Source organism: Truncatella angustata (genome assembly GCF_020726525.1).
Source record: "Truncatella angustata strain MPI-SDFR-AT-0073 chromosome Unknown BKA67scaffold_2, whole genome shotgun sequence".
In the NCBI taxonomy this organism is placed as follows: Eukaryota; Fungi; Ascomycota; class Sordariomycetes; order Amphisphaeriales; family Sporocadaceae; genus Truncatella; species Truncatella angustata.
In genome coordinates this window covers 822,775-838,936 of record NW_025763382.1, presented here as the reverse complement: position 1 = coordinate 838,936, position 16,162 = coordinate 822,775, and the positions used below count along the sequence as shown (strand labels likewise).

Here is a 16,162-nt window from a genome sequence, read left to right as displayed (position 1 = left end):
CTACACCATACTGCGTAAGAGGACTTGAATAATGTCCCGACAAGGTCAGTGATGCGATCACATAGAAGTCTATGGCAGTCAAAAGGGTCTCTTGATGTGGAGTATATGTTTTCGTAGGTGTTGAGTCATGCACAGCTTATTGTTATTCACTTTTTTTGCCCCCCTCTGCGGTCCGGATACACTATGCCTTGATGACTTGGTCTCGATGTTATCTAGCTCTGTTTCCATCCGGAGAGGAATCTTCACGGCTCAGAAATCTAGTGGGCCCGGTTGTTTGGGTCTGCTGTTTTTACGTACAGCGGTATCTTGTAATATACGGCGCAGACATTTGCTTGATATCAAGACACTTTTACCATAGACTTACCAATGTTTCGGCAACTTATTTACATTTTTCTTCTGTCACCGGCTTTTCTTGGTGAAACGTGCAGACAAATATGTCCTCTGACCTCTTGAAAGTAACATCATGCAACTGGACGTCATTGAATGGTACAGCGGAAATAGTTTAGACCCTCATTCGGCGTGGAAAAGTGAAAGCCCCTCACATGTCGATACGTGCAGATGCCCCCCATGAGTATATCACGGCCCACTCAAGCACTAGGTTTATCAATCGAAGTCATGATGAGCTCCAACAAAAATTGTGACGACACCTTGGTTGCGTTTCTGGGCCAACAGAAACGTAGTATTGCCTCTATTCATCATGACTGATTCATAAATTGCACGGTGTGCCAACCATAGTCTCGATAGTGGCTGAACTCAAACAATGAGTCCATGATCACATACATATGGCTTATTAGTGACTATCTACTAGTTCCACAAAAGACAGCTTTGTGCGCAACAATATCTGGCTTCGGTGTGTCATACTACGGCAGATACTTTACCTTCTGAGCCCGGTAGTTGCTCGTGCTTACACATGGACCCTTGTTTGCAGGGCTGCTTAATTTCAGTTGCGGAGAAGCAGCCATATGCGATACGAGCTTATTTGACGTCCTTAATCATTAGTCCGGCAAACCCCAAGCGCACCGCATACGAAGGGCATCGCCATTTGACATCACGATGCGGGCGCTAGCAATTCAACATGTCATACAACCTGCAAGTTGGAGTTAATTATGCTTGGTACATAGCGCAAGAGACCAGGGACTTGATCTAATCTCCTCAAATAGCTCCACGAAATACGATGTCTCGTATAAATGTCTTAAATAGTGCTCCTCCCAGATTCTCTAACCAGTGTTCGCTTCTTGGACGTCACCTATCAACTCATATTCATACCGACCAAGATGAAGACATCTATTGTGATTGCGGCCGTGGGATACCTAGGCTTGACATGCTCCGCCTCGCCAGTACATCGCCGGGAGTCAGGTGGTTGGAAAACCCAAGAGTGGGACGCAATCGTAGTCGGTGCAGGAACAGCAGGTATCATTGTCGCCGATAGGCTAAGTGAAGCGGGCAAGAAGACTCTTCTGCTCGAGATAGGCGGACCCTCTTATGGAATTACCGGCGGAAGAGAGAGGCCTGCTTGGCTGAACGGCACTGATTTGAGCAGAGTCGATGTTCCAGGGCTTTGTATGCATATCCCCTAACTGTAAGATACCTTGGACACTAACATATTATAGACAAGAGCATATTCTCTGGTGGTTCGGAGTTATTATGTCCTTCGGATGTAGTGAACGGATTCCAGGCCTGTGCTATTGGCGGCAATAGCGCAATAAATGCCGGTCTCTATTTCCAGCCTCCAGCCTCCGATTGGGACTTATATCATCCTGATGGTTGGAAAAATGATGATGTTCAAGCTGCAACCCAGAGACTGTTGCAGAGACAGCCTTCTGTTACATCATACTCGCCAGATGGAAAGTTCTACTGGCAGACCGGCTGGGACGCAGCCGAGAGCTGGCTTGTAGACGGTGCCGGTTTCAAGAATGTCTCTTTCAACGAAGTGCCGGATGACAAAGCCCGCGTGTTTGGCCGCACCAACTACAATTACATTGACGGCCAACGTGGCGGCCCGACCAGGACCTACCTTCAAACTGCCTTGGCTCGCAGTAACTTCCGTCTTCAAACTGGAGTGCGTGTCAAATATATCAACCAGGCTGGTGGAGTAGCTTCCAGTGTTGTCGTCGAAACAGCAGGTTCTTTGGTAGAGGTGCCCCTATCTGCCTCCGGTAGAGTCATCATCAGCACGGGCGCGCTGCAATCGCCAGCAATCCTGATGTTTTCTGGCATCGGCCCTGCCGATGCCCTCGAGAAACTCAAGAATGCCTCTTTCACTCCCTATAATTCCTCGAACTGGATCGTCAACTCGGCAGTCGGCGCGGAGCTATTCGACAACCCAAACACATTCATTGAATTTTCCGGACCCACCATTGAATCGCATACACACGACTACAGCAACCCTGAACCTACAGACCGCGATCAGTACCTGTCTTCCCGCAGCGGTCCCTACTCCTTTGCCTCTCAGACCTCGGCGTTCTGGGACTTTATTCATTATGAGGATGGCACGCAAGCTGGTCTCCAAGGCACAATCGACTCTGCGGGTTACAGCGATTTCAACGACAACAAGACAATTACCCTCAACATCTACGGCACGTCCGGCATGCTGTCCACAGGTCGTGTGGTTCTATCAGATGACGGCAAGTTCGTACCCGGCCCAGATTCCAATGTCTACTACTCAGACCCACGCGACGCCGACTCCATCGCCACGTTTATCCACGACATCTTCCAGTCTCTGCCCGCTTCGACGCCCGACTCGCCCGCCGCAGAAGGTCTCACGCCCATGAACATTGCGCAGAACTCCACCTTCGAGGAGATCCGGACCTATATCACGACGCCATCTGCCTATGCCGTCGGTTCGGTGCAGCACTGGTCGAGCTCCTGCAGAATCGGATCTTGTGTGGATGCGGACACCAAGGTCATTGGAACTCATAACATCCATGTTATCGATGCATCTATACTCGCGCCCCTGACGGTGAACCCCCAGTTCGGCACCATGGTCGCCGGAGAGAAGGGAGCGGAGAGAATCTTGGCTTTGGATTCATGAGATCCGCCAGCCATGATGCTTTATCTTGACAAATAGACTACCTAGAACGATCCCCTGATTATGAATGATCATAGGAATGACTATAGACATAATGAGCAACAACAATACAGTAAAATTACCAGACGATGTGCGGTTAGCAGCCTATGCTGTATCGTGGAATTTGCCACTGTCATCTACTTGAAGATGGGAATTCCAGTGCAGCCCCTACCAGGCTCAGCTCATCAGAACCGCCATGGAGAGGCAGGCCTTACACCTTCGCAACATGTATTAGATACTTGTGCAGACCTCTCGAGACGATCTCTGGGATAGTGGAGTACACGATTGGCGAGTGGCCACTGCTCTTCAATTCGCGCTGACTAAGTGCATGAGCATATAAGCCAGAGGAGGGCTGACGGGAAACACATCTGAGCAGTCTTCGGCGTTGGATGCCGCAACTTGACCCGGCAATGTCGCAGCCAGCTCCCTCACATATGCAGGTGACCGCCCTTGCGTCCCAGATATGCTAGACACGACAGCCTGCATGTGGACTTTGTCAATAGCCAACCGAATCGTGTGTAAACGGTCCCATCATTCTGATAGCTAGTCTAGTGCTAGTTCACATTTTGGATCCATGTAAAACGATATCTCTGCTAAGTACCCAGCGTCTCAACTGACACGAAAAGTTCATATACAGCGCAGTGAGGTTGGTAGAACAGAGGCAGGATGCCCAGTGGTCGGGAAGATTAGGAGGTCTCAAGCAGTAACGTTCATTAGGCGGTGGAAGCCCGCAAGATGGCTCAAATGTTGGAGACAGCTGGGTGACCACTAGGTTAGTTAGATAACTAACCTCAGGGAGGTGGGTCTAAGAACCCGTTGTGACTCTCCCTGCGGCCCCAGAACGTGTCACTAGCCTGATTTCTTTAGTTCACGAGAGCTACATGCTCCTAACAGTGATTCCGAGCGACGATGGCCCAGTTGGATGGGATTGAGTGTCAAAACACATATCCCACGAAAAACACCACTCTCTGGCGGCTGAAGAAGAACTGGAAGTCTGGAGGATGCTCACTAACTTATTACATGGGTGGAGGGCGGTTAACAGTGGATAGTGGGGTCAATTTGGTTTGAAGCTCCTTCCCGGTTGCTGTGGAGATATGCGCTACACATGATAGCTCTGTTTGCAAACGGGCAGCAACCGAAGACATTGGACGACATCATCTTTGTTGTGCAGCCCGGCGGTGCGCTGTCAAACCACCCCCCAAGTCTTAGGCGGTCGCATATTACAAGGTCATTGCCAGTAACCTTGTTCACATTTTGCTGCAGTTTTGAGGTTTTTCGTGGGTTTCATCAACCAGAGTTTGCGATTTGCACTGCGTTTTGCAGTAACTTAATTCTTCACCCAGTACTCGTTGTGCTTTGCCTTACAGTTCGGCTGCGATAGCGGGCATATGCCAGCCCACTTGCACGCGCCAACCCACACCACAGAGTGAAACACCTTATACGTCGCCTCCCTAAACACCACATTCCATCACTACATAGGGAGTCGTCACTTGCTCCAGATTCATGATGCCACCGGTCGAGCGCGACGCCCCGGTGATCGACTGGCATCTAAGACACAAACACTCTGCCTCATCCGACCACGGGCGCGCCTTGATCCCCATGTAAGTGCCCACATGACAGCCCCGACATTGTTGGCAATGTCCATGTCCATGTCCATGTCCATGTTCCGACGACTGACGAACCGCAGGTGGGACAGCTCCGACCCCGAGAGGGCGCCGGCTCCTCTCCCATTGAACCCACAGTCACCCAGCACATCGCGACACGGCACCTCGCCCGCCATCCGATCAGCCCATGCCGCCCTTAATGAGAAGGCACAGGAGCATGCGCTCATGCCGGTACTCGTCAAGCGAAATACCGATGCATCTCCCGAGCGAGCACTGGTATCGAGGGCCAGCCCACACAAGCGCACACAAACTCTTGGCCCCACTAGCGTAAGAGACCTTGGTTTGATGCTCGAGGGACCTCCACGGCGCGATAGTATCAGCTCGTTCGGCTCCCCGAGATCCCTATCGCCAGAAAAGTCCAACAGGCCCTCGACCCCCGTCCGCGGTCGGGAAAATGAGAGAGAACAGTCAGTCGACAGGGAGACCGCGCCGACGCCAGTGTCGGCCAGTTCCACACCAGCCATACGCCCTGCAGTTCGGAGGCAACCCTTCAGTATCCTGGGGGAGAACACCCCGCCGCAGTCAGCGACCATGCTAGCACTTCAGAACATGCCGCCAATCTCATCTCGAGAGGCTACTCCTTCAACCGAGGCACCGAGGCCGTTGGGTAATATCACGAACAACTCGACCGCGGTGGTAAAGACACAGCCTTCGGTGGATAACCTATCGAACCAGATTCTCACTTTGACCAGTATTGCCACTGCTTTGCAAAAGGAAATGTCGCTGCTCAGTCGTAGAAGCAGAGACAACGCAACAGATTTGATGAGTCTCAAGGAGGCCACTCATGCAAGAGACGAGGATATCCGCAAGAGCCTTCGCGAAATCATTATCAACGCCGACTCCAGAAAGGATCGTGATCATTATGGCGGCCTGTATCTGGACAACAAGCCTCATGGCAGCTCGCCGCAGTCGAAGGCTCTCAAACCGTTCCAATTGCCGAGGATACCATCTCCCACAACTTTCTCCGCCTCGCTAGACAGGGAATCCACTATCAGCTCTTCAACAGTGGACTCTGCACCCTCCTTGGTCGGTGACTCACCTGCCACGTTGGCTTTGATTGAGAAGATCATTCGGGAGATGGGCACCAGAGACGGCCAAGACAGCGTGGTTGAGCGTCTCACGGAACTTGCTGCGAAGCTGGAGGGCCTGGCCTCTTCGGCTAAAGTTGAAGAACTGATTGGTGAGCTCAAGACTACAAATCAGCAGCTGTCCCTTGTTCCCGCAAGCGGAGGCCGAGGTGGTGGCGGCAACAACACGAGCCGGGGGCGGAATCCCAGCTTTGACGATGATGACAATCACAGTCTGCGAGAAATTAACTGGAATCATAGTGGGTCGGGAGCAGTTTCACAACGAGTCAACGCTTTCCTCCAAGACAAGGACGGTAGACGTGCATCTATACCATCAAATCGTTCGAATGAGGTTCTCACCGAGGACGTTATTAAAGCCATTCGTGGTGTGAAAGACAGCGTAGCGCAGGGAGGCGGGCTCACAGCCGAAGTCAAGGCTCTTATCAGAGAGCTACGCGGCGAGGTTCTTGGAATGGGACGAGAGATTGGTCGGCGCATCGACGAAGTCAACGCAAAGGTGGCTGTCAGTGCCGCTACCGATAGGGATGTCGAACCCGCTGAGCCGGCAACTAAACTCCAGATGGAAAAGATCGTGATTGAAGGCCTAGATCAGATGAGGAGTCGAATGACCCAACTGCTCAAGGATCACCGCCGCGAATCAGTTTCGTCCACCAAGTCCCTGGTTGACTATCAGGAGATTTACAACGCTATGAAAGCCGCCCTCAACGATAGTCAAGCTAGCCTCTCTAAAGATGACGAGCTGAGCAGGGATGATGTGATAGACGCTGTGAAAGATGCTTGGGAGAACTACCAACCCGAAATCCACGTGGAACAGATTGGTCTTGGACGAGACGAAGTTCTGGCTGTTCTGCAACAGGGCCTGCAGGAGTTTGCGCCCCCCGACGTACCGCAAGGCGCATCTAGAGATGAAGTCTTCGAAGCTGTGGCTCAAGCATTGAAGAATTTCACACCGCCACCCGTGGACACGCCCGCAAGTCTGTCGCGCGATGAAGTGCTTGAGGCTGTGAGGGATTGCTTAGAAGAGTTTGAGTTCCCCGTCGCAGCATCAGCTCTCACTAACGAGCTTTCAAAAGATGACCTTGTAGATGCCGTCAAGCAAGGTCTGGAGTCCTTCGATTTTCCGACCACTTCGAATGCTATCATTCCTCATGATGGCAGCGCCGATAGCTCCGAGGTCATTGAGCGACTTCACGATATCATGCAGTTCATGAGGGAAGAGTTCAGGGCTGTATCTGAGGAGGCGAAGCAGAATGTTGCTGCCAATGGCAGAGACACGGAGCAAGTACTCGATGCCACGAATGATGGTTTTGAGAAGCTCCGTGCGCACATAGAAAGTTATGTCGACCGTGCGAATAGCTTAACAAACCAAGACGAACTGATCGAGAACCTTGCGGACAGCTTGAACGGCTTCCAAGCAGAAATATCAGAACTAGTCGCCAAGGCTTCCGATGGATCGAAAGCTATGTTGAGGGAAGAAATTGAATCCTTGCGCGACGCCGTCAACTCGTCTCTTGTGCCACACTCTCCACCGGGTATCGACAATAGGGAGGTTCTTGAGGCCCTCCGAGAAGGCTTGGAGCGTGTAAGGCTAGAGCTCCTACGACCGCATGCGGGCACCACCGACATTCTTGACGCAATGCACGAAGGTTTTGGCGACCTCCGTGCCACAGTTGATAGGATCGCCGACAAGCCTACGGACCTCACTGCTAACGATGAGGTCCTCGATGCTCTCAAGCTGGGCTTAGATAGTCTCCGGGCAGACATTGACTCACTTCGGGAGCATAATCAGAATGAGCTCGAGGCACTTCGTGAGCAAAACAGGAACGGCATCGAATCCCTACGCGAGCAGCACCAAAGTGGCTTTGAGTCCCTTCGAGAGCACAATGACGCCGAAAGGGCACTTGTTCCCGCAATGCCAGATGCCGTCATTCCTGCTGACACGTTGAAGCAAGACGATATTAAGAACCTCGAGGTCATGCTTACTCAGTTACGCATCAAGGTGGAAGCAATGGAGTTTCCAGTACCAACTCAACATGACCATCTTTCTAAAGGCGACCTTGCCGAGATGGAAGAGCTCCTACGCAACAACCCTTCGAAGGAAGACTTATCCGAGATGCAGGAACTCATCCGAAACAGTCTCTCCAAGACTGACTTGTCAGGAATGGAAGAAATGCTGCGCAGTGTTCAGGAGTCAATAGCAGGACTTGCAGAGAAGGACTCGAAAAAAGAAGTCGAGGAGGCAGAAGAGCCAAAGAAGAATATGGAAGACGCCGCCACGAAGGAGGATGTGGAAGCCATCGAGACTCTTCTTCGAAACACTAAAGGCCGCCTTGATGATTTGTTAGATGGCGAGCAGGCCATCCGCAAAGACCAGATTGACGGCGTCGAAGCTTTGGCGCTTGAAACCAAGGTGGCACTAGGCTTGCTCACCACGAATCTCGAGTCCGTCTCCAAAAAGGAAGATATAAACGCTGTCGAATCTCTAGTCACGCAGATCATTGCTGCGTTCGATGAGATGAAGGAACGATCGGAGAAGGCTCTGGAAGATCCAGAACGCGTAACGAAAACCGATGTTGATGCCGTGGAGACTGTGTGCCGCAATATGAAATCAGTGGTCGATCAGATACGCGAGACCAATATTCCCACACTGCCAACGAAGGAGGATTTGAAGGCGCTGGAAGAGGTCATGAAGGAGGCAAAAGCTGTACTTGATTCACAGGTTGAGACCAACGAAAAGGCTTTCGAGGAGAGACAAGCCGAGATCGTTGGTGTTAGTGAGCGTGTAACTGAAGTCAAGACTTTCTTCGAAGAGTTCCAAGGTCTGGTCAAAGAAAAGCTCGAGAGCGAGACATCGGGCCTTGAGGCTCTTAGCAAAGTCCTGGAAAGTCTCAGCCTCACGGTCGACAGGAACGCCAACGTCTCTGAGCATCTGAATGACATGTTCGAAGTCATGAAATCGGAGTTTGAGGATTCCAAGAATGGCGTGGCTGGTGCCAAGATCGACAACGATGAGAAGCTGCAAGCTACACAGGAGGCACTGGCTGTCAAAATCGATGAGAAGATTGGGGAACTCCTTACCAAGTACGATGCTTTCGGAGTGGTTATGGAGGAACGCCATAAGTCCGGCGAAGCGCGAGATACCGAGACGGAGGCTGCCGTCGTCAGTACGAAGGCGGTTGCCGATGAGCTGAAGCTCTTAATCGACACTCTTGGTTCCACTGTCACAGATTCCATGGAAAAGATGGAAGAAGCCTCGAAGACAGTCTTCACAAGGGTTGATGATCTTTTCAGCAAGTCTGAGGAAAACCACTCGGACGACAAAAATGAGCACTCCATCACCCGGGACCAGGTCAAGGCCGCTGTGACTGTCGTCGAAGGACTCCAGGGACATGTCGTCGAGTATCAGCCAAAGATCCTGGAGGCGGTGAAAGATGTTCTTCTCATTGTGGGTCAGCACTACGAGCACTCCAAGACGACTACCAGTGAGATGCAGAAGAGTATTGAGGATGTCAAGGAGAAGGAGCCAGAATTTCCTGCACTGCCGCCGCCCCCTGAGAAATATGATGACACGGAAATGCACGTCAAGCTAGACAAACTGGTCGATCATTCTCATGCTGCTGGCAAGGCATATGCACAGCTTGATACCTTGGACAAAGTCCATGCTCAAGTCGTGCAGACCGCAGCAGAAATCAACAGCTTCTTGGCAGCCCAGGCGAAACGCATCGAGGACGAGCGAGAGGACCATGAGAAGGCTCGCGAGGAGGCTGAGAAGAAGCTTCAGGAGACCAACATCTCTCTTGCCGTTGCCCAAGCTGAGAAAGAGCATGTCGAAGCCAACGTGGAGTCTCTGCGATCAGAGGAAGAACAACTCCGTGAGAGCATCCTTGCTTTGAGAACAGAGCGCGAATTCCTTACTCGCCAGAAGACCCGCCTCACAGCCGACGTTTCCTCGTTAGAAACTGCTATGGAAATCAGAAGGGAGGAACTTCATCACATGGAGAGCCGTGCCGAAGGTCTCGAGCGTCGCATTTTAGAAGGCGTGCTCGATCATTCTCGAGCTCTTTTGATGACAAAGTCCGGCGCTAAGGGTCGCGATGCTATGTCTCGAAAACGCGTACCAGCCGCCAGAGCCAGCTTGACACCCGTCGAAACCCAAACTCTGAATGCGCAACCGACTGCATCTTACCGTAAAGCAGTCAGCATTGCCGTCAACGGTAACCGCGCTAGTCTGATTCCTCCAAACCCTGCCGGTGCTTCCAGGCGTATTCTAAGTCTTAGTCAGATCACGAATAACGTTCCTACCGGCGGCATCAAGCGCAGTCAAAGTGTTCGTACTGCGGCGGGCGCGGGGCCGTTGAGGAAGACCAGCTGGGGTGGTGGTCTGGGCAAGAAGTACGGCGACTTGAGTGGAGACAAGGAGAATGAGCCCATTGACTCGGTCCGAGAGGTGGACGAACCCTCTGATCTCGATATTCAGCCCGAACCCGTATCCGAGGAGACTACGGCGGAGCCGGTGCCAGTGACAGACATCGTGTTAGCAAACGGTGCTAACTCTCAGGCTGAATCTGAGTCCGAATCTGGGTCTGAGTCCGAGTCTGAGGCGGAGTCTGAAGCAGATGATGCTGCCACCGAAGTACCTGCAGAAAGTGGCGCCGAGGATAGAGAAGGAGACACGACTAGTGATGCTGGCACGTTACGAAGGTCAAGTCTTGGTACAACGGTCATCACGAGTACCGAAACCGAGGGTGACTATTCGGACTATGATGACGAAAGCTATGATGGACGAAGCGAATGGACAGAGAGTGCCCTTGGAACTGAGAGCGCTCTGAGTACTGACAGCTACGCTGATACAGAGAGCATTGCAGACTCGGCCATCGGAGGAGGCGAGCTTGTGGTGCATGCGGCATAATGCATGAGACGATTAGGTCTTACTAATGGCCAAGTGTTGGAGTATGAGTTATTGGATGGGGTTCTTTTGTTCTTGTCTATTGTTATGACCCTTGTGTTTCGATCTCTGCTTTTTTCAGGATGAGCAAGCCAGTACACGGTAATGATTCACGATCATGAGGGATAGGTAGGATTAGGTAGCATTAAATGATAATGTCAAAACTGTTGACATAATCACAACCCAGGGACACTGTTTGTCGTGAACCCACACAATGGCCTTGGAAGGGATCATAGAAAATATCGTGATGGGAAATCGTATTGTTGCCGTCATTACGCGCAGCATGAAGGGAAGAAAGTAAGGGGTCCACGGCCGGCTACGGCGAATTAAGCTTATGACGCGCTGCGGGGGAGAACACGACTCTAGCCTAGCAACGAAAATTTATATCCCTTTGGCAGATTCGTTGGAGCAGCTAATAGTGGCTGCAAAAATTCAATCAAGAGCAAACCCGCTCAGTAGAACTATGGCTTCATGGTAACATACTGTATTTATGAAATTATATTATATATTGTGGTGAGAAAAATGTTGCCGATTGACTGTCGTTCCCCGCCTTCACGTCGCCCTACCAGGCGAAGAACCACCGTTAACCGGGCGTCTAAGCTAGACCCGCTTTCCTCCGAACCGGCAGGATCACCAAAAAAGTGAATTGAGCGCAAATATTCAAAGTCCGGATCCTCATTGGCTGCCGTAAAAACTTTTGAGCTTTCGAAAAGGAAGTCGCTAGGTTTGCTCCCGAGTGAACTCAACAGTATTTCCGGGCTCCCAGGCTTCTAGTAGTTCGTCAACCTCACTTTATATAACCCCCTTACCTTAGGAATCTTCAGGCCCCCCAAAGCTTCCCACCCGCTTAACACCAACTTGGCGAGTCAGAGCAACAATCTTTGTGACCCAAAGCAAATCAAACTTCGACTTTGTTTATCCTCACACAACATCGACGACCAAAAACACGTTGCCCATCATGTCTGGCTTCGATACATACAAGACGCCGGTAAGTTGTCTTCTTTGATCATCTCGATGCTGTATCATGCTGGATATGGCCCCGCCCTTCACCTTTCCCATACCCATTACATGACGTCTGGGGGTCCACCCTGGGTAGGAAAAATATCACGGATTGCAATGCGCCATGAGAATGCAGTTGAAGATATCAACGGTACTTTCCCTCCATGGAGACACTGAAGTATGCTGGGTTTGAACAAAATTGTTCTTGTTTGCCAGCTTATGTTCGAGTTGTCATGATGGACTGAATAGGCATACTACTGGCTTGGGTTGCGTAATATCTTCAGATGAACACTCCGTCGAGTCATGCATGTCAGATGAGGGAGATCTAGAAGATCTGAAAACAGCAACTGTTTTTCGCCAGGAAAGGAGATGATGTCTGATTCGGGCAACTTGATGCCTTGAATTGAGACATTCCAGCTAGTGGTACTACAATCATGGATACTCAGAAGGGACCTTCGTTTCTCAGCATTTAACACGACAAATATAACATAAACATAAGCTAATTGGTGATGCAGCTTGACTCTCGCTACTCTAGCGATGAGATGAAGAAGCTCTTCAGCCAGCGCTCCCGCCACAGCACCTGGCGCAAGCTATGGCTGTACCTTGCAGAGGCTGAGAAGGATCTTGGTATTGATACCATTACCGATGACGCCCTCACACAAATGCGAGAGCACCTCACTGTCACTAACGATGACTTTGGAGTTGCTGCCGTCGAGGAGAAGCGTCGACGACACGAGTAAGTAATATTCGAGTTCAACTCTTGCCCCTTTCTTTGTGATTGTTTTGTAATACCTATGGAATCCCTATGAAACCCCCCAAAATCAGCTAGAAATGGCAATTACTAACTATTAATACTTGACAGCGTAATGGCACATGTGCACGGTATGCTCACTTGATATTCTCCTGCCGTATTGATTTAGTAATACTGACCTTGATTGCCCAGCTTTTGGCCAGGTTGCTCCGGCTGCTGCTCCCATCATCCATTGTAAGTGAACTCCTCCTAAGCTCTTTTACAGCCTTCTCTCCATGCGTGTAGGTGTCTATACAAGAACAAGGAAAGAGAAGGCACTCATAAACTGCCTAAGACTTATCGAGCCGCTAAGAGAGACGTATGCTGATTTTTGTTCCACAGATGGTGCTACTTCGTGTTATGTTACTGTACGTAAACCCAGCACGCCCTTTTGGCAGTTCTCAGCAACTTGCCCGCGACTCCAACAAGGGGACCTGAAAATGGTCATTCTATTTTCCTGGGCTGGACTCTGATATGCCTTCTTTTAGGATAACGCGGAATTGATACTAATGAGAGACGCCATGGATCTGCTGATACCCAAGTTGGCCAAGGTCATCCACAATCTTGCTGCTTTCGCTGAGAAGCACAAGGCTGTTCCCACTCTTGGTTTCACTGTAAGTCCATTCTTTCCGTGGTGTTTGAGTTGTGGCTGCGCTCTGGTTCACTTTCGTGCCAGAAAGCATTATTAGGAGCATACCAAAGAATGCCAGCTAACGTCAATTTTATTCAGCACTATCAACCTGTAAGCATCTCATAGAGTCTTTTTCTTATGTCAGAACCTACCCTAGAGGACCCAAGGGCCTATCTGAGGCAACAGACCATTGAAATGGCTCACTGTGTCCCCAATCAGAACTCTTCAGACCCTCAAACAGTAAATGGCTGACTTTTGACTGTAACAGGCCCAGTTGATTACTGTCGGAAAACGTGCCGCTCAGTGGGCTCAGACTTTGATGATGGACCTCGAGGACATTGAGCATGTCCGCAAGGAGCTTAGGTTCCGTGGTGCTCAGGGTACGACTGGTACTCACGCTTCCTTCTTGGAGATCTTCAACAACGATGGCAGCAAGGTCGATCGTTTGAACCAGCTTCTTTGCAGCAAGGCCGGTTTCCCTGCCTGCTATGACATCTCCACCCAGACGGTAGGTCATCTTCTCCTCTTATTGACATATCACAAGGAGCGCGTTGCCCATCAGAGGCACTCGGGCTTTTCGCTCGTCTTAAAGAAACAATAGCTGATATGATTGCTGTAGTACACCCGAAAGGTCGATTTGCGTATTGCCAACGCCATCTGGTAGGTGATATTTGAGATAATTCCCTGCCCTTTCCAACATGCCTACAGACCGTAAATTGCCTATACGAGGCTAAGCTCTTTGTGATTGTGTCACAATACTCCTGAAAACCCTACAACCCAGCCCAAAGAAGAATGCTAACAGTTTTGTAGTGGATTGGGTGCTAGCGTACAGCAGATCTGTGCCGACATTCGCCACCTAGCAAATCTCAAGGAGATGGAAGAGCCGTTTGAGAAAGACCAGTAAGACCTCCAATGAATTTCCCAGCGATTTCGAGCTCGACCTAAGCGAATGTTGGCCGAGTCGATCCTTGTGCTCGTGGGATGAGCTTTGCTACTCCCGAATTTTCCAACCGATTTCAACAGGGCATTTACTGATTTGACATATTGTAGAATTGGTTCAAGCGCCATGGCGTACAAGCGTAAGCAGATATTTTGTCCCTTCGAAATCATCCAGGGCGCACATTCGCCGATATGGTCTTATGTGTTTCCAAACTCGTACAAGACAACTTTGGAAGAGTAGACACTGACCTCAATCACTACAGGCAACCCCATGAGAAGTGAGCGAATTTGCTCGCTTGGCCGTAAGCTCGCAAATCTTCCTATGGATTTCAAGGACAGTCAGTGAACTCTTGCTATTATTTCTGTGACGTATACTAATATCTGCTCAGCCTTCACAATGCAGTGGTATGTGCAAAATATAGCTCTGAGCCCTCAAACCTCCTCTGTCGTTCGCAATATACTAGTCGACGATGTATCATGGGCTGCAGCACGAGGCGTAACCCATAATATCCCCTGCTGTCACGGAAAGACAAACTAACAAGGATGTCCTCGTAGGATGGAGCGTACGTTGGACGACTCCGCCATTCGCAGAATTGACATCCCTGAGATGTTCCTGCTTGCCGATGCTGTTCTGATAGGAATGGACAACGTGTCGGACGGCCTCGTTATCTATCCCAAGGTTATCAACTCTCGAGTCATGAGCGAGCTGCCATTGTATGTCAAGACCTTATCCTTCCCACACGAGAAAAGGAACGCTAATTCGAGTTTTGTACAGCATGGCCACCGAGAGTAAGCGGCTAACAATCACATTCTTCTGGGTGTGGACAAGACATAGGCTATCTTGTGTCTTCCTACACTCGTTCAGCCGGCTCTAGGCAGCAAAAGGATAAGAAAGGCTAACATATTATGTGTAGACATCATCATGCGTATCGTGGCAAAGGGCGGGTAAGTCATCCATTCCTTCTAGAAAAGACAGGTGGTTTACGGAACCACTTGCAAAACCCCGAGATTTAAGGTGCGCGTGGACCAAGAAGCTGACATGTTTATGTAAATAGAAACCGACAAGATGCTCATGAAGGTCAGTCTCCTACGCTCTTAATTCCTAACGAGAATCGTCTCAGGAGCTGAAGCTGCTGAATGTGGCTGTTCATCCTTTCAATACACTCGAAAGGCTATATCGTTACCCCAGATCTCTGATCGAAGAGATTGCTAACCTGCAAAATAATTAGAAATTCGTGTTCTCTCTCACCAGGCTTCAGCCGTCGTGAAGCAAGAGGGCGGTTCCAACGACCTTATCGACCGCATTAAGTCCACGGACTACTTCAAGCCGAGTACGAAAATTTTGTTCTCAATTTCTTTTTAGTTTTTCATGCTTATAGGAACACGGGGGCCATAAATGGCTTTCGTGTTTCTCCTACTGTTACCCCCGGATATTGCCAAACTACAACAGAACATGCTGACTTCAAATAGTTCACGGCGAGATCGACCAGATGCTTGACCCCTCTCTGTACATTGGTCGCTCAGTCGAGATTGTCGAGCGCTTCTGCGGCAGCGGCGGCGTCCTGACAAAGAAGCTCGAGCCCTACCAGTCTCACATCCAGGGTGCTGCCACTGCTCAGCTCAATGTCTAAGGCAGCCCGGGCGTGCCAGCCATTTCGAGCAGGGTCAAAAAAGTCTTTGGTTTTCTGATTTGCGGCATGTGGACTGGTGGAGGTAGAAAAGTTTATCCATCTGCATGAGAGGCGTTCAGGGCGTTTTATGTTGGGGAGTCAGGTCGGTGTAGACAGACAGAAAAAGCAATGAGACAAACTTTGCACAACGACGGTATCTTTTGGTTTACAACCCCCCCTCTGGCTGATAGATAGTGACTCGCATGTGATGCTTTGCAATGGTTCGTTGGTTTGGGTTTGCTTCTGGGTGCCAGTAGATCACAAAACCTTCAGACTTCAAACACACATCTGCTCTTGTGCCAGACTAGAGAAGATTGTGAAGAGGATGGATACTATTTTGGGGGAAGCCCCGCTGCCCACAGGAATCTG

At 50.3% G+C, this 16,162-nt stretch overlaps 3 protein-coding genes across 3 annotated transcripts; all 3 read left to right on the top strand.

The window, feature by feature from the left end:
- Positions 1–1,274: 1,274 nt before the first annotated feature.
- Positions 1,275–3,031, top strand: BKA67DRAFT_514029 (cellobiose dehydrogenase; the record flags this gene model as incomplete). Its single annotated transcript, XM_046097619.1, has 2 exons — positions 1,275–1,560; positions 1,611–3,031. The coding sequence occupies 2 exons, from the start codon at positions 1,275–1,277 to the stop codon at positions 3,029–3,031; spliced, it is 1,707 nt and encodes a 568-aa protein (XP_045960684.1).
- A 1,542-nt stretch (positions 3,032–4,573) lies between these two features.
- BKA67DRAFT_654786 (uncharacterized protein) lies at positions 4,574–10,728 on the top strand (the record flags this gene model as incomplete). The annotated part of the gene is made up of 2 exons (XM_046106615.1): positions 4,574–4,668; positions 4,755–10,728. 2 exons carry the CDS (start codon positions 4,574–4,576, stop codon positions 10,726–10,728), a joined length of 6,069 nt encoding a protein of 2,022 aa, XP_045960683.1.
- A 1,544-nt stretch (positions 10,729–12,272) lies between these two features.
- Positions 12,273–15,754, top strand: BKA67DRAFT_511940 (adenylosuccinate lyase; the record flags this gene model as incomplete). Its single annotated transcript, XM_046097434.1, has 17 exons — positions 12,273–12,499; positions 12,626–12,645; positions 12,707–12,748; positions 12,896–12,921; positions 13,042–13,167; positions 13,284–13,295; positions 13,453–13,692; positions 13,804–13,844; positions 13,995–14,084; positions 14,235–14,263; positions 14,387–14,461; positions 14,666–14,837; positions 14,899–14,912; positions 15,038–15,068; positions 15,179–15,201; positions 15,353–15,454; positions 15,594–15,754. 17 exons carry the CDS (start codon positions 12,273–12,275, stop codon positions 15,752–15,754), a joined length of 1,431 nt encoding a protein of 476 aa, XP_045960682.1.
- Positions 15,755–16,162: the final 408 nt, after the last annotated feature.